Source organism: Bubalus kerabau, chromosome 12 (genome assembly GCF_029407905.1).
Source record: "Bubalus kerabau isolate K-KA32 ecotype Philippines breed swamp buffalo chromosome 12, PCC_UOA_SB_1v2, whole genome shotgun sequence".
NCBI classification, from domain to species: domain Eukaryota; kingdom Metazoa; phylum Chordata; class Mammalia; order Artiodactyla; family Bovidae; genus Bubalus; species Bubalus kerabau.
Window position 1 is genome coordinate 21,124,792 of NC_073635.1, and position 22,983 is coordinate 21,147,774.

General features: G+C 45.2%; 1 protein-coding gene across 1 annotated transcript in view; it reads right to left on the reverse strand.

The window, feature by feature from the left end:
- The window catches only part of LOC129624826 (guanylate cyclase soluble subunit beta-2-like), a 46,064-nt gene that overhangs the window by 11,044 nt on the left and 12,037 nt on the right, over positions 1-22,983 (reverse strand). The window contains 10 exon segments of the mRNA XM_055543115.1: positions 2,180-2,334; positions 6,568-6,714; positions 7,325-7,473; positions 9,101-9,421; positions 12,940-13,156; positions 14,624-14,727; positions 16,374-16,485; positions 17,501-17,697; positions 18,752-18,851; positions 22,810-22,970. Coding sequence (XP_055399090.1) covers positions 2,180-2,334; positions 6,568-6,714; positions 7,325-7,473; positions 9,101-9,421; positions 12,940-13,156; positions 14,624-14,727; positions 16,374-16,485; positions 17,501-17,697; positions 18,752-18,851; positions 22,810-22,970 — 1,663 coding nt within the window.

Sequence of the window (22,983 nt, forward strand, 5' to 3'; positions counted from 1 at the left end):
TCTTCAGCTCCCTCTCCATTTGCCTCCTCCCCTAAGCCTAACCAGCTTGCTAAGGTCTCTTCCATCCTAAATAGAAGTAAAAATCTTCTTACTTGTTCATCTGCTTTAATGCCATACAAATGCTCGTTCCTTTTATCCTTCAACCCACAATCCAGTGTCTATTCATTCCCCCACCCCTCATTGACCACAGTTAACTTCTGATAATGTATCCAAACCTCTGACTATTTTTCACTCCTTGCCATGGAATCCATCAGAGAGCCACCAGGGAAGCCCAATTATAGTTGATATTTTTGTTCCATTCTTCCTCCATAAAAATAGCCAGAAGGGTGCTTCTCTTCCTGAATTCTCTGCTTGCTTCTCCTGCCTTTTCCATGACTCCTTCCTCCATCTGCCAGTGAAATGTTCTTCCCATTGTCCTTCTCACATGGCATCCCTCTGCAGGTGATCTCACCAACTCTCATGGTTTAATTACCACCTCTGTGTTATTACTCCAAGTCTGGTTCCCCAACCAACAGCCTGACTCCAAATCTCACCCAGCGAGTTAATGCCACCTCTCTCTAGATGCTTCCCAGTTCCTTTTATTCAATACTTCCAAACCTGAGATCATCATCTACCTCCTAGATGGGAATCCCTCTCCCTTGTCGCATCTCAGATGATGAGATTCAGGCCCGAGTTGCCCAGGATGGAGACCTGGGAGATAGTCAAGGCTCCTCCCTCTTTCTCAGCTCCCATTTTAGCAATTACCAAATTTAATTGATTTTATCCTCAGATTCCTACCAACGAATGTTCTGGTTCAAACCAAACTCCTAACAAGTCTTGTCTTTCCCATCTCCTGATGCGCAAATCTGCCCTTACACAGCCTTGAGTGGTCAGTGTCAAGCAGGACCCTGACCTTGCCATTGTGTCCAAGCTCACACTCCTTAGGGGCTCACACTCTTCACCGTTGGTGTGAGCCCTGCCCCTCAGGTAGGCACACACAGCTCTCCCCACTTTCTGCCTCACAGCTTCCACCCCAGCAATGCTAGATCATTTGTAGTTCTCTGCCCTTATTCTACGTCTGTGTTTGTACTGCCGGATATTCACTCCAATATCCCAGTTTGGGCTAAACTCTGCTCTGGAACTCCATGTTCAAGACCCAGCTCAGGAAACTCCCTTCTCCACACAGAATCTCCTTACTGGGCTGGGCTCCCATGCCCCACAACACACAATAATTCCCATAGGCATGGGAATGGATGGTTAAAGCCTGACTCCCTGGGTTATATCCAGGCCATTTTCCTTCCTAGCCAACTTGTGACCTGAAGCGAGTGAATTACCTCTTTGTGCCTGATTTTTTTTTCTCATCTGTAGATGTGAACGATAATAGTATATCTTCATAGGGTTGTTGCCACAGTAAATGGACTAACATATGTTGATGAGGGCTTCCCTTGTAGTTCAGCCAGTAAAGAATTTGTCTGCAGTGCAGGAGGCGCAGGTTAGATCCCTGAGTCAGGAAGATCCCCTAGAGAAGGAAATGGCAACCCACTCCAGTATCCTTGCCTGGAAAATCTCATGGACACAGGAGCCTCATGGGCTACAGTCCATCAGGTCACAAAGAGTCAGGCATGATTAAGCGACTAACACTTACTTACTTATGTTGACGAACTTAGAGAATGTGGCCTCTAACAAGTTCTCAGGAAACTGTAAGTATTGTTTCATGCATATAGTGACCACTGCACTTCTCACACTTTAAAAATAATTATCTGTGAATATTTCTTTCTTCCTGCACTACACCAGGGGTCGGCAAACTTTTTTTCTTCATAAAAGACCAGATAGGAAATATTTTCAGCTTAAGGTACCACGGTCTCTGTCACAACGACTCAGCTCTGCTGTGGTAGCATGAATGCAGCCATGGATAAGATGCAGATAAAGATCCCGGCTGGGTTTCAATAAAACTTTATTTACAAAAACAAGCAATGGCTGAGTTAACAGCCCTTGACTATAATTTGTCAGTTCCTGAACTGGACCACATGTTCTTTGAGAGGAAAAATTATCTAATGGAAGAGGCTCAACAACATTAATTGTCTGCCTCAAGGTCCCCTGTAAGCATGGCTGGAAGTATACTGCCCCCATCTGATGGCTGTGAGGCACTCTGTACCTTCTGGAAGAAGAAGGGGCAAAGAGAGGCATGAATAAGCGGTACCTGTAGGTCTCGGGGCTGAGATGCACTTTGCTGGGAAGCCCATGACTTTCCATCCGAGAGGCTGTGTTCACAGTGTCACCAAACAAGCAGTACCGCGGCATCTTGTCCCCCACGACACCTGCCAAGACTGGTCCCGTGTGGATCCCCACTCTGATCTGCACAGAGAGAACCTGACTGAAAAGGGACCATCAAATACCCTTACTTTTACTCTTAAGTTGAGGTATAATTTACATAAAATAAAAAAGACTTCAAGGTATTTAGCTCCACCAGTTTGGCAAATACCCCTGAGCCACCAATCAAAATCAAACACAGACTGTCTTCATCACCTTGCAAAATTATCTTGTCCCCTTTCCAGTTAAGTTCCATCTCTCCCTGCAGAGGTCACCACTTTCTTATTTCCTCGCCCCAAGAGGAATTTTCCTGTTCTCCAACTTCATGTACATGAAGTCAGGTAGCATATTCTGTTTTGTATCAGACTTCATTTATCAAAATCCATGTTTTTGAGATTCACCCACATTATATGTATCAGCAGTTCATTCTTTTACTGCTAAATACTATTCTGTTGTAAGAATTACATCACAATGTATTAGTCCAGTCTTCTCTTCACGAACATTTAGGTTATTTCCCATTTGGAGCTGTTATGAACATTCTCATACAGATCTTTTTGTGGACATACATTTTTCATTTTTCTTAGGAAAATATCTAGAAATGGAACTCTTGAATCATAAGGACAAATATTTTTTCCCATTCTGTGACTTTATATATACATTTTTCCTTAATAAGCAGACATCTAAATTTTTGATGAATATATTAGTCTGCTGGAGCCAAGAAAATGCCACAACTGAGTGGTCTAGACAACAGACATGTACTTTCTCACAGCTCTGAAGTCTGGAAATGCAAGATCAAGGTGTCGGCCAGTTTGATCCTCAGGTCCCTCTCCTTGGCTTGCAGCTGGCTGCCTTTTTGCTGTGTTCTCTCAGTCTCTTCCCTGTGTGTACACATCCTTGCTATCTCTTCCTGTCTCCAGATTTCTCTTCTTATTAAGGACACCAGTCAGATTGGAGTAGAACTCACCCTAACAGCCTGATTTTGATGTGTTCACCTCTTATACGGCCCTGTCTGCCAATGCAGTCCAATTCAGTCACCTTCATGAGGTAGCAGGGATTAAAGCATCAGCATATGAGTTTCATACGTACCTTGGAGTAATGTGTCATGGTTCTCTTTCCCTAACAATACTCTTCCATGGGCCAGCAACTTGTGTTTGGGGAAGGCCCCATATACCTCTGGAACTGGAGCTCTCTCTCAGGTCTCCTCCCCTATGCATAGCCTTTGACCGAATGAACCTATGCATTTGTGAAGATCTGTGGGGAAGATATTGGTAAGTGGGTAGAGACTCTGTGGCTAGAACTTATCAAAGTCGAGCTGTTTGGGATTCTAACCCGTCATTCCAGCTCCAAGGTGGCCATGAAAATGTCACTAAACTTTAGGTGGGTTTCGTCTTAGTCTCCCCTTTGGTGGCTTATTTCTTCTACTGTCTCCTGGGGAAGAACCATCGTGGGTGTCCTCTTGAAAGGTCTTGCCACTTTCTGGAATTTGGTTCATTTCTATTTCTTTGCTATGTGATTTTTTTTAACTACTCCAGTGGCTCAGCAGTAAAGAATCTGCCCTCAGTGCAGGAAACACAAAGAGACTTGGGTTCATTCCCTGGGTCAGGAAGATCCCCTGGAGGAGGGCATGGCAACCCACTCGAGTATTCTTGCCTGGAGAATCCCATGAACAGAAGAGCCTGGTGGGCCACAGTCCGTGAGGTCATAAAGAGTCGGACACAACTGAGCGTGCACGTGGAAACAGAATTCTCTTGCCGCTTTCTACATCCCAATCAGGTTTACTTGTCTTTTCATCTTTCCATGCCAGATTTTCTTTTCTTTAAAATAAGATTTTAAACTCGTTTCTCTGAATCCTTTAAAGCACCTTACTTTCATGCAAGGGTGACCTCAGCAAATGTGGATTATAGGCTTTACAAGTGACAGAATGAAAGAGCTCAATGAGTATTAATTTTAAAACTGTAGAAGTAACAGCACCATTTTCTTAAGGGAGAGGATGTCTCCAGCCCTTTCCTCTACTTCCTTAAATAAACTCACATGATATGCAGTTTCTGATAGATATTTAATGAGGCTCCTATGTCACTATTCTTGTTTTTTTAATATTTATTTATTTGGCTACGCCAGGTCTTAGTTGCACATATGGGATCTTTAGTTGCTGCATGTGAGATCTAGTTCCCTAACCAGGGATTGAACCCGGGCCCCCTGCACTGGGAGCACGAAGTCTTAGCCACTGGACCACCAGGGAAGTCCCTATTCCCTATTTCTATCCTTAGAATTGATAACATCTTTTCCTCTTTTTTTTCCCCCCCTTGGTAAGTCCACTATGCAAGTTTCCAGGAATTCATTGTTCATTTTCAATCATATCGGTGTAGCACTATTACCATCTCTGTTGCCATGCCTTTTCACAAACACTCTATTTACAGAACAATGTATTTTCCGTATTCTTCAGTGGCTTTCACTGGAGGTTTTTAGGTGGCGCTAATGGTAAAGATTGGAAAAGACCCTTGAGAGTCCCTTGGACTGCAAGGAGATCCAACCAGTCCATTCTGAAGATCAGCCCTGGGATTTCTTTGGAAGGAATAATGCTAAAGCTGAAACTCCAGTACTATGGCCACCTCATGTGAAGAGTTGACTCACTGGAAAAGACTCTGATGCTGGGAGGGATTGGGGGAAGGAGGAGAAGGGGAAAACAGAGGATGAGATGGCTGGATGGCATCACTGACTCGATGGATGTGAGTCTGGGTGAACTCTGGGAGTTGGTGACGGACAGGGACGCCTGGCGTGCTGCGATTCATGGGGTCGCAAAGAGTCGGACACGACTGAGCGACTGAACTGAACTGAAGTGAATGGTAAAGAACCTGCCTGCCAGTCCAGGAGACATAAGAGATGCAGGTCCGACCCCTGGGTCAGGAAGATCCCCTGGAGGAGGGCATGGCAACCCACTCCAGTATTCTCGCCTGGAGTATCCCATGGACAGAGGAGCCTGGGGGTTACAGTCCATAGAGTCACACAGAGTTGGACACGACCGAAAGGATTTAGCATGCACAAATGTGTGCATGGCTTTCGTTAGAATTCTTTAACGAAAACACTTATCTCATTTCTGACCTTCTTGTCACTTCTCTTCTCATTATCTCCCTTCCTGATTTTTTATTTATGACATTGGGGATTTTATACAACAGCTGTCTCTGTGTGTTTGCAATAGGCCGGTATCACGGACGTGACGTGTGACCAGCTTTTGCTCTGAAGACTGCCACAGACACCACTGCCAGTACCTGCAGTGCTTCTCAGCCTCTAAATCATTAAGGTGATGGCGAATGTGGCACATCTCAGAATCCCCTATACAGGGGCTATCACTAGGGAAAAGCCTACTCCATCTTATAGCCGGCTTTGTTTTTAGCTGGCTGTTTAGTTGTTTGCACAGATCTGATTGACAGGAGCTGCAAAGGGACTTCGCTTTTTAGAGGACAGAGACTCTGTTCCAAACCACCTCGGGACCACTGGGCTCAGCCAAGCAGACAGAAGACGGCATTTACTTTTCATCATCAAAAGCGTCCAACTTTTACAGTGTGAACAAACTTCCATACTTGGAAAAGCAGTTTCCTGTGTTCCAGTGAGAAAGGCAAGCAGATGTCTCGCTCGTGGCCACGTGCTGGAGGGAAAGCTATTGTGAATATCTTACAACACCACGGTGTCTGGCCTGCTGGCTGCAGGCAGTTTCGCACCTCAGCCTGAGTTTCGAACCCGTCAGACGGCATGTCGGATACACAACTTCCCTAAGCAAAGAGAAGTTGGCTGTTTAGTCAACCTGAACCACTTGTTGAAAATGCTCGAGCAAAAAGGCAGAATTGGAAACGAGCTGGCTTCCTAAGGATGGAAATCCACTAAGCCAGGGTTAGGGACAAAGGAAGCCTGCGTTAACCCCATCATAACCCTGAACTCTGAAGCCTCTTCTCAATTTTGAGAGAAGCTGAGGCAATAACCTGGAGAAGGAAATGGGAACCCACTCTAGTATTCTTGCCTGGAGAATCCCAGAGCAGCCTGGTGGGCTGCTGTCTATGGGGTCGCACAGAGTCAGACACGACTGAAGCGACTTAGCAGCAGCAGCAGAGGCAATAACACCCTAATATCTGTTACTTTAATGTATGCAAAAGAAGAGACGAGTTGGGAGAAATGATCCATTTTAATTACTGTCACATACCCAGGAGCCATCCAAGCAGACTAATAGAATTCTACTATATTGTGTGAGGTAACTTGTATTAAGCAAAGAACTCGGTTGCTCTTTACCTGAATGGGTTCTCCGGTAACAGGATTCATCACTTCTTTTGCAGAAATCCTCATCCCCAAGGCAAAGTTCGCTACCCTCTGAGCATGGCTTCCAACAGGCACTGGTACACCCCCCACCACCATATAAGCATCTCCTATTGTTTCCACCTATAAGGGGGGAAATAGGAGAGAATTCAGAGGGTTTTCTTAATGCGCTAAATATAACACTACTTTTTTTTTTGTCATTCTCTGGTAAACAACCTGCCTGCAAATGCAGGAGAACCAGGTGTGATCCCTGGGTTGGGAAGACCGCCCCCCTGCCCCTGGAGAAGGAAATGGCAACCCACTCCAGTATTCTTGCCTGAAAAATCCCATGGACAGGAGTCTGGTGGGCTACAGTCCCTGGAGTCACAAAGAGTCTTTCTGCCAAAAGTTCTGTCTGCTTTTGGCAGAGGCAAGTCCCAGAGAGGATGAAGCTGTCTATTAGATCCACATGTAATGCTATATATTAGATACACATTTAGGTTAGACTTGCTGCTGAAATGAAGGCATAGTATTCTCTGGGAAAACAGTATGCCTCTTGAAGGCAAGCTTAGCATTGGGCAGTATAGAAGGATTTTTGAAAATTTTAAATTTTTAGCTCTTCCTCACATCCCCTCTGGCATCCACACCAAACCCTAGACTAGTGAGGGGAGAGGAAAAATGAAGACCCAACACCAGGTACGCGCCCTGCCCTGGTACACAGGGACACACACAGCCCAGGGCACCACACGCTTACCTTGTCGACCTCATGGACGCTGGTTAACCTGTCGAACTTGGAGTACATTGAATTCAGCATGTTCACTATCTGGATAGGTTCGCAGGCAGCACAGATGTTCGTAAACGTCACCACGTCACTGAAGAGAATCGTGCAGGTTTTAAATTCTCCTGCAACATAAACCAGGTGTCAGAGCCAAGGATGTAGAATAACAATTCTTTTAATTCTGGATTCAAGTAGCCTTTAGGAACCAAATTTGACCGTGGCGCAGGGAGAAGGAGCCAGGTCCACATCACCATTCACCATCCACCCACCAGACATCTGTCGCTTGTCTATAGAGATGGCCATCATGCTGGTGGAATCGTGTGATATGAAGCAGACAGGGGTCCTTGCCCATAAGGAGTGCCTAGTTTAGGGAAGCAGACAGAGGGCAAACACTTAATAGGGTGTGCAGACCACCAGGGAATGTCAGGATGGTCTGGGTGGGCACTGGCTTACAGAGAGGTCAGTGAGTTAAAGCAAAGCCTGAACCACAGGAGACACGAAGGGAAACTTCCATGGAGGGGAGATTATTCCCAGAGGTGCACCCGCTCAGAACTCAGCAGGCAACCCTCCACCATGTACCCCTGTGTGCCCGGTACAACACCCTGCCGTGTTTACCCTCGGAGTGCCTTACCTTGACTCTTGCTGTGCCGTTCTCTTGAAATGCCTTTCCTTTTTTTTTTTTTTTTTTTTTGCAGAATTCAAGGCAGCCCAACTCAGGTGCCACACTCTATATATCAGCCTTCACCCCCATACCTAACCCCTGTCTCTTTCTCTTCTGACATTCATAAACCATGAATTTCTGTGTTATCTATGTTTCCAGAGTAACTTCCATGGTGGGGAAAGAAGGACGAAATTTGTAGTTAAATGGACTTCTGATGGGTTTCCTGCTCTTTTACTCATAAACTGGAGTGAACTTGCTCCACCATTTTAGCTAATAACACCTCCCTTCTGGAAATGTTCAGAAAATTAAATGAGAGAGCATATATAACCTATCTAACAGAGATCCTGGCAAGATAACTTCTCCTTAATGCACATAAATTTCCTTTTTTTCGGTCATCCCCATTAATGTATTCTGTAGGTACCAGTCAAACTCACAAGCCTATAAGCTTCTTTGAGTCCCAGCACCCAGGACAGCACCCTGGCACTCAGCTTCCCATGCTTGCCTGGTGAAATGAACACTCGCTGGTGACCAAAAGAAAGTGAGTTTGGAATAAACATGGCCTTCTTCCCTCTAGAAAAAGCTTGCTCTCCCAGAATGGTCCTTAGGGACATCCCTTTATTTATTTAGTGTGAATGTATCAGCTTCCCTAGTAGCTCAAGACAGTGAAGAATCTGCCTGCAATGCGGGAGACCTGGATGCTGAGGACCTGGGTTGAGTTCCATCCCTGGGTTGGGAAGATCCCCTGGAGAAGGGAAGGGCTGCCCACTCCAGTATTCTTGCCTGGAGAATTCCATGGGCAGAGGAGCCTGGCCAGCTACAATCCATGGGGTTACAGAGAGTCAGACACGACTGAGCCACTGACACTTTCATTACCACGTCATTTCCAATTGTGGTGAAAAACCCTATATGGTCACTGTATTATTATTCTCAAGGTAGAAAGAAGAAAGCTAGGCTATGGAGCTTAAGTAATGAGTCCAAGACCACAGTTGCTAACAAGCGATGGAGACAGACTCCAAACCCTGATCCTCCTGGTTTCAGAGCGGGTGCCCCCAGCCATCAAGGTGCCCTGTGCGGGGCCAGGCACCCCTCACCTGTGGCTACCTTCCTGCCCTCCTTCAGCTGGTTGGCTACGTGCTCAGGCAGCATGGCGTACAGCAAGGTCTCGGTCTTCCTTTTTTCTGCGGCCAAGTGCGTGGAGAGGACCCGCAGCTCCTCCTTCTTCCTCTCCAGCTGGTTGGACAGCTCAATCTCCGCCAGGCGCTGCTGGTTGAGGAGGATGAGGTCCCTGGTGGGGTCGTGGGACGCGATGTCGGAGAGGTGCATCTGGCGCTCCTCCAGCTCCTGCAGGCTGCGGAGCCTGGGGGAGCACAGGTACATCATGCAGCGCAGGGGCTCCATCCAGATCATCTAGCCTTCCCGCCCAGGAGAGAGATGGGACAAGGCGGCATGTCACAGGGCTCCCGACTGTCACCCCCGCGGCCCGCCCTGCTCGCACGGCTCAGTCGCGCTCCTCCCCTCTCCGCCGAAGGTCCTCAAAGTCCTCTCCTTTCTTTCTGTCTCCACGTCCTCCACTCCCGCTCTGTCCACAGCAGCTCTCTCCACGGCTGCTTTTCTTACCTTGAAGGGACTCCCGTCCATGACCTCCAAACTACCTTTCCTGTAACACAAGTCTTTTCCTCGCTCGGCCCTTCTGCCATTTAAGGGCGTAGAGCTAATCTCACTTCTGGGGACTTTTCTGACTCTGCTTTCATTTAGATTTCTCTTACCTCTTTCCATCTTTCCTTTAGGACTTTCACTCATCCCTTAGATGCTGGCGTCAGCATGCCCCAACTGCACTCCCACAGTGAATTTATGGAAAAACTTGGCTTCCTGGGCTCAAGATACCTATTACTTTTAACAATTGATGTCTATTCTCTTATTATAAAGGCAGTAGACATTCACTGCAGAAAATGTAAAACAGTGGAAGAAAATAATAAAAATCACCCATGATCATACCACCAATAATTACTGTTACTATTTGGGGGTATATCTTTTTACTCCCCAAAAATGGGATTATCAGCCATCTTCTTTGAGTAATCTCAATTTTTCACTTAAATTCTGTAATAGGTATTCTTTCATAGCATTAAATATAGATAGGTGTCATTGTTTGCTGGGTACATGGATTATACTGTACTGTATTTAAACAATAAGCTAACATTGATTATATTATGTCTATTTCATCCTTCCATATATTGTGAATTACCTTAAAGTACATCATTGTGCATAATTGTGGCTATTTTGTTAAAGGATATATTCTTAGGCAAAAATATGCTCATTTTAAGATTTTTGATACATATTGCCAAATTGCCCTCTAAATTGTGACAGTTTACAGTCCTTGTTACAATGACTTATTATTATTATTATTATTATTATTGTTTTATTGTCTATTAGGTGTTTATACATGGATGTCGCCAACTGGACTCACCTTTAGTCCCATCTACAAATCTCTTTTTTCTTAACTCTTTTATCACAGACATTTTTAGTTCCTCCCATGACTCGGGCACACTGCTGTAGATGTGGAAGAGGATACAGCAGTGATTCCAACTGACAAGGTTGCACTCAAGTTGTCAATACCATCTTTCCTTAATCACAGCTTTATGACCAGTTACCTCAGCAAGAAAGCTAATAATTACCCAAATATTCTCTTTTTTAACCTGTGCATCCAGTCACCAATTTCTGCCTTAACTCCCTCATGAGTCTGTTCCCCCGTCACCACCCCAGAGTCCCTGCCTGGCTGCACTCAGCACTCTGAGCTTCCCTCCTGCTCTCCAGGGGCGGCATCCCCTGGCCTACCAGGCTCCATCTTCTCAACACCCCTGGTCCATCCTTCACGTGGCTCCAGAATGACCATTCTAAATCTCAAATCTGATCACGGTAGACACGTAAAAAACATCTCCAGCTACAGGATAAAGCTCAAGTCCTCATCTCACCAGCCTCTCTCCCATCATAAACTCTAAAGTTCAATCAGGGTTCCCAGAACATGTCATTTTCCTCTCAGATGTCCCCACCACTCTGCCTGCGTTTATGCCTACAATACCTACTAGTCCAACAGGAAGCTCAAAGTATGTGCGCCTTGTAGCATGTTAAAAAATTAATTCAAAATGGGTCAGAGACCAAGTGTAAGAGCTAAACCAATAAAACCCTTAGAAGAAATCATAAGAAAATCTTCATGACGTTGGATTTGGCAATGATTTCTCTGATGTGACACCAAAACCACAGGCAACAAAAGTAAAAATCGATAAATTGGAGAATATAAAAATTAAAAGCTTGTGTGCAAACAATACAATCAACAGAGTGAAAAGAAAACCCACAGGGTGGGAGAAAATATTTGCAAAGGATAAGGGGTTAATATCCAGAATATATGAAGAACTCTTACAACACAACAATAAAATCCAAACAACCTGATTGAGAAATGGGCAAATAATTTGAACAGACATTTCTCCAAAGAAGATATACAAATGGCACTTAACATCACTAAATGTTTGCTGCTGCTAAGTCACTTTAGTCGTGTCCGACTCTGTGCGACCCCATAGACGGCAGCCCACCAGGCTCCCCCGTCCCTGGGATTCTCCAGGCAAGAACACTGGAGTGGGTTGCCATTTCCTTCTCCAATGCATGAAAGGGAAAAGTGAAAGTGAAGTCGCTCAGTCGTGTCCAACCCTCAGCGACCCCATGGACTGCGGCCTACCAGGCTCCTCCGTCCATGGGATTTTCCAGGCAAGAGTACTGGAGTGGGGTGCCATTGCCTTCGTCACTAATTGTTAGGGAAATGCAAACTAAAACGATGGTGAGATACCACTTCATACCCATTAAGATACTATTATTAAAAAAAAAAAACAATAACAGAAAAGAACAAGTATCCATGAGAAAGTAGACAGATTGGAACCCTTGTGAACTACTGATGGGAATATGAAATGGTGCGGCAGCTATGGAAGACGGTATGGCAGTTTCTCAATAAATTAAAAACAGAATTGCCATATGATCCAGGAATTCCACTTTCGGATATAAACTGAAAGGAAGTGAAAGTCGGGACTCGATGAAACATCTGCACACCCATGTTCCCAGGAGCATTATCCGTTATTCAAAAAGTGGAAGCCACGCAACGATCCACTGACGGATGAGTGAATCAGTATAGTCTATACATGTGGGAATAATAATAATTCAGCCTTAAAAAGGAAGGGAAATCTGACATGTGACAACATGGATGAACCTTGAGGACATTATGCTAAGTGAAAAACGACAGCCACAAAAGGACAAATACTACATGATTCCACTTACATGAGGTACCTAAATTAATCATAGAGACAGAAAGCAGAGTGGTGGTTGTCAGGATGTGGGGTTGGGGAAAACAAGGAGTTGGTGTTTCATGAGCACAGAGTTTCAGTTTTGCAAGATGATTAACTCCTGGAGATGGATGGTGGTGTTTGCACAACTTTGTGAATGCACTTACCACTATTGAACTGTACACTGAAAAAGGGTTAAAATGGTAAACTTCACATTCTGTAAATTTTATTATAATTGAAACAAAGTCAAAACAAAAATGTGTGCCCTATTATAACAGTAGGGCAGATGATCACGTTACCATATAAAAGACAGACCATTACTTGAGTACAAATAGTACCACCTGTATTCTGAAAATTCTGGTAACAAAAACCAGAACTTTATAATTACATGTAAATATAATCAGAGTTCCTTTATGCCTAAACTAGACATGGTTTGAAGAAATAAAATATATTGCTACCAGGTGAAGCCAAATGGAAAAAACATACGCTGCTGTCAATGTAGTCCCCCACTTTTTAGCCAACTTTTTTGAGGAAATTAGAAAACTGCTTCTTCCCTTTCTGTCTGGTCTCCCAGGGCAGAGAGCAACCAGGAAGGAGCAAGTTACTACCTCGGAGTTTGAGCGCGGGCTGACTTCTCCAGGCTGCAGGCAACATCTCCCTGTGCGCCTTCAGGACAAATTGACTGTTGATAAATTTGCAGATGCTGAAAATGTTGAAGGTGACTTGGGGATGGACAATGGAGAAGTACTCATCTAATCGAACCTTCTGGGTTTGGAGACCCAGGATGTACTTCTGAAGGCTCACTCCAGCTTGTTTGACCTGCAGCTATCCACAGGGGACACACGTGAGACCGCAGAAGAGACAGCAACCCAAACGGTAAACGTTCCCCTAGAAATGACACACCCCACCATGCTTTGTGACTTGCTAGGGGTGAAGGGAATGAAATAAACACCACGGTAGTAATGAAACATTTAGAAGGCAAACCTGCAGCTGACCTCTGAAAGAGGAAAGAACAGCATGGGAGTGCCTGAGAGCACATTCATTTCTTGGCTCCCAAGAAAGAGGTTAAAGCTGTCCATGGGGATAATAATTCTTTCCGAGCTTTAGTCCTCTCTTCTGTCTTTGTCTCTTTGGAATTAACTAATAAAGGAACGAGAAAATTCTGTAGCTTGGACCTGACACCTAGATCTGGATGAAGAAAGGAATTCATGATGGAGATGGGGTCACCTTTCACTGCCGTCTCCAGGAAACACACAGAAGGAAAAAACAAAATAAGTGTCCTTTACATAAAAAGTCCAATGCCAACCAGGGTTATCCAGGAACACTTAAATTAACTTCACTCTGTCAGGCTATAGAAATCAACCTACCCATATGGAATAAAGGTCATTAAATTGTCTATTTCAATGCCCAAAACCTAAAAAGAAAGGGAGTGTTTAAGTAGATCAGAATTTTAAATATTAACAGTAGCAGTAATAATAATAATTAATACTAATATCCTCATGGCATTGGGGGAAAGTCACAATACATAGCTTTATAATGTATAGTTATTTCACCCAGGGGTGTTTGATTTTCTCGGATCATAAATTCTCTGCAGCCAGAGATGACCCTCATGTGATGTTTACTCAAACATCACAGAATCTGTATCCAGCATCTACTGGTAAGGGATCATGTGACATATATATGCATTCACATAAATATCAGAGGAAGTCAGAATGGCTGAAGGCATTTTTAACTGGCAGTTTGGGGACCAAATTCATTTTGCCCTTAAATGAGTTTATAATTCAATTTTATCAATCACTTTTATCCAAGGAAACTGACCACACTTAAATGATCACTGTCCACCACCCGTCCCACAGAACAGTGGGTACAGGCCTCTCCCTCCTCCTTCAAGATGCAGAAAGACAAGCCTGGTGGAACTGAGCCATCCATGGTGGCCGTAAAGACGGGGAATGGTCACATTTAGAATTCCACCCTGCCACTGCTGCTGTGGGCTTTTGTCTCTTGCTGGAGTGACTTCAGTGTCCCTTCTCTTTTCTCTAATGGCAAATTTGCTCATGCACCCACTGGTTCAAACCCCCTGGAACTGCTCCCTTCCGCATCCATCAAGAAGATGCTGCATTCTGGTTTTTGGAAGATGCCACAATGAAAAGCAGTCCTGCCAGGCTAAATCCTAGCCTCCCAAACCCTGGGTACTCCTCAGGGACTTGAAAGTCCCCACCAGCTGTCGAAGACTATGAGACTTACTCCCCTCCCCAGCCTATACCCCGTTCAAGAGAGACAAGTCCCCCTTACTGATTCATCAAATATCAAGTGAAAGGGAAAAGCAGTGCAGAAAGTCTTCGCCTCTATCCAGAGCCGCTCGGGATAAATCGGCTCAAAGGTGTCCCTGAGATGCCCTGGATGGAGAAAAAGAATCCCATTCATTCACAGACAACACTCGGGCCACCAACCCCAGAGACTATCCCAAATGTTTTCCCGGCAAAGCACAGTCCTGCCCCTCAGCGTCTCAAGCTCCCTCAACATCTCCAGATGGCCACGGCAATTCTGCTTCCAAATTAAAACAAACAGAAAACTTGCTACCAGGTTGAGAAGCGCCCCCCTGCCCCCTGCCAAGTTTCTGCCCGCCGCTCAAGGGTTCCTGGGCCAATTGAGTGTGTCTTGCCATGAAAACAGGGCCGGCATTGAAACGCTGACAGCCAGACAATGAGCTCGCCGAGCGCAGCGTGCGCGCCCGGCCGGCGTCAGGGACATTTGCCATGGAGCTCTGCAGACTGACAGTTTTGGGTGGCACATGAAAATTTCATCCAACAGCCCTATTTGGCAGGGCGTGGAGATTCGAAATGGAGCCTTTTTGATATGAAAATCTCCTAGACAAAGGATGTCAATTGCATGTTTGACTCGCTTGCGGAGGCTTGAAGGACTCAAAATGCAGTCCTTTGAGCGCAGATGATCATCTCCCAGACACATGTCATCATGGCCCATGGTTTATGACCAGGGGTCTCCAGCCCCCTGTTCTGACTCAGGTCTTAGGTGCTGATCATGAGACCGAATATCAGCGGGGTCGTGCCTTCGAGAGCCTGATACCTTCGCTTCACAGTTAGAAGATGGAGCACTTAGGCTCCCCAGGGACACGGCCAGAACTCTGTGATCCTGGCTCCCGACACACTATCCTTCACGCTCCTGGACATCATGGTTTTTATCTACAGACTTCCGGGCCAGAAATGCCTTGCAGTCCCGAAGGCCTGAGGAGCTGTGACAAACTCCTGTTATTGATACGTCAGCATTCATCTGCCTCCTCTTCAACATAGTCACCAACGGGAGCTCAGTCCCCGATTGCAGGGGAGACTGTGCCTCCGTGTCACCCCCAGCACAAGTGAAAGGGGCAAAGGAAGGCAAGTTAGAGCTTGCCTACCAAATCCTACCATGCCTACCAAATCCAAGCTCTGCAGAAATCAGTGACCATCCTCAGGATTCACGCCAGGTGGGTCTTCTACCAGCTTGTACCCTATCCCAAAGGATAGGGTAAACTTCTGTATCTCTTTCCCATTGCTTCTCAGTAAAAGTCTTTTTTTTTGGGGGGGGGCGGTATAGTTGATTTAAAATGTGTTAGTTTCTGCTGTCACAAGGTGGGGTGAAAGTCGCTCAATCGTGTCCCACTCTTTGTGACCCCATGGACTGTAGCCCACCAGGCTCCTCTATCCAAGGAATTCTCCAGGTAAGAATACTGGAGTGGGTTGCCATTTCCTTCTCTAGGGGATCTTCCAGACTCAGGGATTAAGCAGGTCTCCTGCATTGCAGGCAGATTCTTTCCCATCTGAGCCACTCTGCTGTACACCACAATGAATCCGTTACACACATACATATATCCCCTCTCTTTTAGATTATTTCCTCTAAAATTCTTTCAATTGATTTAATAAACCAGATGAATCCAGGGTTGAAAAAGAAATCAGTGACATCCTGATGATAGAGAACTTGGCCCATTTGTGTGCAGGAAACAATTACCCTGGTCTCAGAGCTGAGGTCAGGAGAAGAGCCCACTCACCTTTTCCGAACATGACTATGTTCCTCACAACTTCCCAGCGGGACTTTTTCACGGCATGAATAGAGACACTCAAATATTTCTCTTTCATCCTAAGGAAAGCTGCCTCCGGGGTCTGCAGATAGCAGGGAGAGAAGCATACACCACTGGTCATGTGACTGGTCATGTGACAGGAGGTACATGAGCCCCTTTGGCTAGGATGGGGCCAGAGGAACAATGGGGCCGTGCAAGGTCAACTTTAGCAAGACTTCATAAACCCCAAGGCTATTATCCAATTAATCCTCATGCTGTTTCTCCACCAAAGGCACCATTATATAAGGCAGCAGATTATAAAATCTCAAGGAGGGTGGTGTTGGTGACAGGAAAATCACCTGGTGACTTCTCTTCCTGTGGGAGAAGATTCTGCAGTGAGCAAAGCAAGCTTTGAACACTCTGAGATGCAGACATTGTGTGCTCCAGGAATCACAGACTTCTCTGGATATTCCTATGAGCTCTGTGGACACAGAGAGCCATGCACCTGGTAGATATGGTACCTAAACTGGTAACAGTCACTCCACAAGCTGCAATCGAGGCAGCCAATCACAGGCTTCTGAGTTCACTCCAGCCCCCAGCCTGGCCCCAGCTGCAGAAATGGGCACTCAGGACTTGAAAGGTCAATCTGCATCATGGGAATTGCAAAATAAGCCACGAGCTCCAAATTTCAAGGCCTTTACGTTGATAGTTTTCTAACAGGCAAAAATGTTCCAGGCTAAGGTCCATTCCCAAAGACCCTCCCAATTTTTATTCAAATGACCTTAGCCCAGTGGTTCTCAACCAACCGTAACTTTGTTTCCCACTCCTTCCTGAGGATACTTGGCCGTGCCCAGAGACATTTTTGATTGCCACAAGCTGGGTGGTGGGGGGAGCTGGGTGCCACTATCATCTAGTGAGTAGACCAAGGGTGCTGCTAAACTCCCACAGGACCACCCATCATAACGAAGAATTATCTGGTCCAGAATGTCAGCAGGGCTGAGACCGGAACACCCTGCCCTAACTCCACTTTTAGAAGTGGAGTTCTTTGCATCGATTGTTCTGAGACTGGTCGCTCCCCAGAGAAACTGTGCTTTCTGAAAACACAGTACACCCGGTACCTCTCGGTCTCGCTGGCTGTCCTGACTGTCTTGTGATCCCTTTGGCTTTGCCCTTTTCATCTGTCCGTGTGACTTTTGCACAATCAGAAACACTACGTGCTCCTTCTTCCCCGTCCTCTCCTCCTCCTGATTCACGTCAAGGATGTCCATGGTCACGTCAGTGTCGAAGAAGTCCTTGGCCACAGCTTCAATGATCCCTGCAGCAGAAGGGCAGGTGAGGGCTGGCAGAAGGCAAAATCTTAAAGCAAATCAAGTTATACAACTTTTGATAAATATTCCCGAGTCCACCAAGCCTAGGCCCTGTGTCAAAGCAGGCAGCACATGACAGATTAATAAACTAAAAATAATAACTTAAAGGTGGCGATTTCTATAACTAGGCACTAAATATATTCCCACCACTCTAATTTCTAGTTTGGCATCTATTCATTGGTTTGTTTTTTCCAGGAAGGCATGCAACTCATTAAACAAACTAGAGAAAATGTAAGAAAAAGTCAACTATTAAAGTATTAACGGTCATGTTTTTTAAAGTGTTCCTCTGGGAATCTGTCCCAGGGTTTTAATATAAAACATCAGGAAAGCATGCATGAAGATGTTCATTTCAGCACTGTTTGCAATAGCAAAAGAGTAGAATCCACTGAAAATTCAACAATAGGTGACTAGTTAATTATGATATAGAATATGATTCAGCCATTGAAGACATGGCTTTAAAGACTCTGTGAGGAGCTTCCCTGGAGGTCCCAGTGGTTAAGACTTTCCCTTCCAATGCAGGGGGTGTGGGTTTGATCACTGGTCTGGGAGCTAAGATGCCTCTTGGCCAAAAAACCAAAACATAAAACAGAAGCAATATTGTAACAAATTCAATAAAGACTTAAAAATGATCCACAGCAAAAAAAAAAAAAAAAATCTTGAAAAACAATAAAGACTGTGAAAATTTGAAAAGATGCCTTTTCTATAATACTGAATATAACAAAAGGACACAAAATAATATGCACAGTTATCACAATTATGTGAAAACTCCCATGATGAAAATGCTGAAACGAAAATCATTCCTTCATTTGGTACTTGCAAACTTATTTTAAGGCTCAACTTTGGGAGTTATGGTCACGATAGCAAAAAGTCAGGCTACGAAAGAGATGGGACTTGAAGTTCCTACCCACAGCCGACTCTTACTCATCCTGGGGAATCTATGGGGAAAGACATCCTTACTCCATAGACCTCACAGCTCTGGGTCTGGTTAAGCCACCCCCATACCTGGTACAATGTGGCACAGACCGCTTCTATCAGAGTAGTAATGGAGAAGCATCTTCTCCTCTGCCCCTCTCTCCACACGAAAGGATGGTGCGTTCATCTCCTGTTTAAAAGACACAGCACATTTTTCCCAGTGAATACAGGTTATCTAAACTATGGTCTTAAGACTTTGTGAAGCAACAGTACTTACTTATCATGTCACATAGAACTGTATCCCCAAACCCCTTCCAATCACATCCAGTGGAGAGTGGCCTAGGTCCCTACAGGTCCTTAGAACAGTCAGGGAGGAACTTTCTACACCTCTAGGATAGGCTCAGGTCTTTGACCCTTGTCTAGCAGGAAGAAGTTCCATAAGAAAAGACCTCCATCCCCATACCCCTTAAGAACAAGGGTATAGAGTCTCTCCAGGGGAATGAGACAGGCTGGGACCCTTTGCTCCAGTTGCTACAATGCTTACACCTATACACACCACTTCTCGAGCAACAAAATACAAAGAAATTGTATGGGGCTAAAATAACCATGTGCATGCAAGCGGTTGGGGCAAATTCTGGACAAAAGATACAGAGACCAGAAATCCCCTACTGCCTCTTCTGAAGAGCCAGGAGCAAAAACTGGGTGTCAGGAGCAAAAGCAGGGTCCTGAGCGTGCCTCTGCACTCAACACCACCAGAGGGGTGGGCAAAACGCCTAAGCCAGCCCCCCCAGCTCGACCCCTGGACACACACCCTACCCTCACCCCATATGAGGAACAAGCTTTGCTCTCTTTGGGGAGTAGGCATGCAAAGGAACCTGTTATTTGCTCTTGCTCCCCCCTGCTTCAGTGTTAATAAGCTCAGTCGTGTCTGACTCTGGGAGATCCTATGGACTGTAGCCCGCCAGGCTCCTCTGTCCCTGGGATTCTCTAGACAAGAATACTGGAGTGAGTTGCCATGCCCTCCTCCCCTGCTGCAGTAGCAGCTCCAATAAAGCCTTGCCCACCCCAGAAAAAAAAACACCCACGATTTTTCAGCCCCTTAAAGTCGGGAATTTTATATTATACCTAATCACCTAACCAACTCTATATGCAAGTATTATTGCTGCTGTTGTTTAATCACTAAGTCATGCACAACTCTTTTGTGACCCCCTGGACTGTGTAGCCTGCCAGACTCCTCTGTCTGTGGGATTCTCCTGGCCAGAATACTGGAGTGGGTTGCCACTTCCTTCTCCAGGGGATCTTCCAGACCCAGGGTTTGAACCCATGTCTCCTGCATTGGCAGAAGGATTCTTTACCCCTGAGGGACCAGGGAAGCCAAGTGTAAAGAGGAGGAAATTGAGGCTCAGGGAGGTTAAGGCCAGATTCACTGTAGAACATTCTTGACCCCCAAATGAGTCTTTCCACCATGTCATGCTGCTTCTATCTATACTCCAAGGGGTGGCTGGCTGCGTGCTTGGCCTGTGACCAAGTGACCATGAGCATCTTCAGTCTGAATGATCAGGAGCTTGGAGGAATTGGCAAGTGGAGAAAAGTTCATCTCTTGCTCTGGAAACATAAGGCCATCTGTGCCGCAGTCTGCACATCTGAAAAATCAAGGCTACATCCGAAGAGACCATCTTGCCCTGGGAATAAATGTTGACATCCAAGTATGTACCATCTCACGATAGATGGTGCCAGGATGTCAGGATAATCCCTAAGGATGTGTGAAATTTTTGGGGTTTTTTGGGGGTGGGGATGTCTAGGGGAATCCCTGAGAGAAGCTCTTTTCTTGCTCGCTTGGGTAGTAAGCAGCTCAGTACCCAGGTTCACGGCTTTTGGCCTGAGTGAGGGAAGAGATTAAGGAAGTGGGTTCCTTCTGAGATTTTTGCTCTCTTCCACAGTGGTGGTGGTAGTGGAGGGTTGGGGTGAGAGAGTCAGAAGGAGGTAAAGAGGGGGTGCTGGTTAAAATGAGGGTTTTCCCCCAAATATCTATCTTTCCAAAAGCATATACATAGAGTATGGATGGGCATGCTTACATTTGAGTAATCTGAAGAAGATTGGAGGCAGTGCAATGTAAAAAAATGATAAAACAGGAAAAAGTTACTTTAAAAAATTATATCCAAATCCTACCTAGTGAGAAATAACAATAATAATAGAATACAAAAGGGCTGAAATGAAACACAAGCTTTTTCTAGCATTTCTACCCTCACTTTGCACCCAAACCTCAGCTACTTCCTAGACACAGTTCTTGAAGCTGGTGTTTTAATCCTTCTGGTCATGTCTCCAACTCTCTAAATATTAAGATTGTGCTTTTATATTTTACTTGAAATGTGGTTTTATAAAAGTGGAGAATCAGGGCAATGGGAAAATACTGAGAAGCCAACCAGAACCTGGTTTTTGGAGACAGACACACCTGGGGATGCATCCTGACTCAGCCCCCACAACCTGGGCAATTTGGGACAGTTACTTTGCCTTTCTGGACCTCAGTTTTTTCATCTGTATAATGGGAAAAATAAGAGGGCCTACTCTTTGGCCACCTCATGTGAAGAGTTGACTCATTGGAAAAGACTCTGATGCTGGGAGGGATTGGGGGCAGGAGGAGAAGGGGATGGCAGAGGATGAGATGGCTGGATGGCATCACTGACTCGATGGACATGAGTCTGGGTGAACTCTGGGAGTTGGTGATGGACAGGGAGGCCTGGCGTGCTGCGATTCAGGGGGTCACAAAGAGTCGGACACGACTGAGCGACTAAACTGAACTGAATCTTAGGGGTAAGAGAATAATTCAATGTTTATACACTACTTAGCCCAACATCTGTCTCATAATTGGCACTCAAATGAAAGTCAACTAAAAAATAACAAGATTAATGGCACCATTAAAACCAAAAATACAAACCTCAAGATTCTACCAAATTACTAGAGATAGACATAAAGAAAAAGTCAGCTTTATCTTATTGTATTTTTGCCTAAAGAGATAATCTATAATCTTTTCCCTGGAAATCTATCAGATACCATTGCATACATTTTATTTCAGCTCATATAACATTTATATATTTCATTTATCTCATTATGTGCAAAATGTCCTCACTGACACCAGAAAAGTTCTAGTCTATTGCTTCTCGCATTATTGTTTAGTCGCTAAGTCATGTCTGACTCTTTTGCGACCCCATGGACTAGCCCACCAGGCTCCTCTGTCCATGGGATTTCTCAGACAGAATGTTGGAATGACTTGCCATTTCCTTCTCCAGGGGATCTTCTCGACCTGGGGATCAAACCCTCATCTCCTGCACTGCAGGTGGATTCTGTACCACTGAGCCACCTGGGAACTCCCTCAAGAGTAGTCTGAGCATTCAATATAGAAATGGTGAAGAAAAAGCTTAGCAAACTGCAAAGGGCCCTAAAAACAAATATCAACTCTTTGTATATAAAATAATAAGCTATTATTATGACATATGCAAATACCACTTTGCCTCTTTAATACATCATTTTCTTTTTTAAAAAAAAGGAAAAGTGAGCCTGGCCATTTAAATTTCCACCAATGCCTACAAACAGGAAAACCAGGAACTGAACTCCAGCAGGACAGATCCCAGTAGGGAAATCAGTTTAGCACCTCAGGCAGTCACGCCATGGGTTAATCAGAATTGGGTGGTATCCGATTCCGGCTCTTGGCCCTGTTAAGACATTGCATCTAATACATGAATAAATGAATCTGGCTGCACAAGTTATTTATCAGCTCCTTCCAGGCCAGGAAACCTGAGAAGAGATTTTGCAAATCCCCTGAAACCTGACTGGTTCCCAGTCTTTGTTCCCATTGTGATCAATCTTTAAATCTTCTGGACTTAATGTCAAACCCCCAGCAGCTACCAGCACAAAGTCGACCTCTCCAGCTTGCCCTTCTTTGATCATTGCAGCCAGTTTATAAAAGTAGCCAACAAGTTTTCATTTTCCATTTGTCCCCCCAGAAAACTCAGCCCACTGATGCCATGTACCAAGGATTCACAAGCCCCTGGCAACTGCAGCCTCTTAGGGGAGGTAGCGAGATGACCCAGGACTGCTAGAAGCACCTGCTTCCTCTCAGGGCCACTGAGCTCTGACCCAGATGGGCTTACCTGATAGGAGTGCGCCAGGTAGCTGTGGAGGGCATCTAGGTTTTCAATAAACTCTGTGAGGTTTCCTCCCAGTGTCCATAACATCCGGTCATAGCCAGACATTTTGCAGAATTTAAAGAAGTATTCCCCAAAGAGTTTCAGAATGGCTTCCATGGAGACCCCTGTGGAACCCAA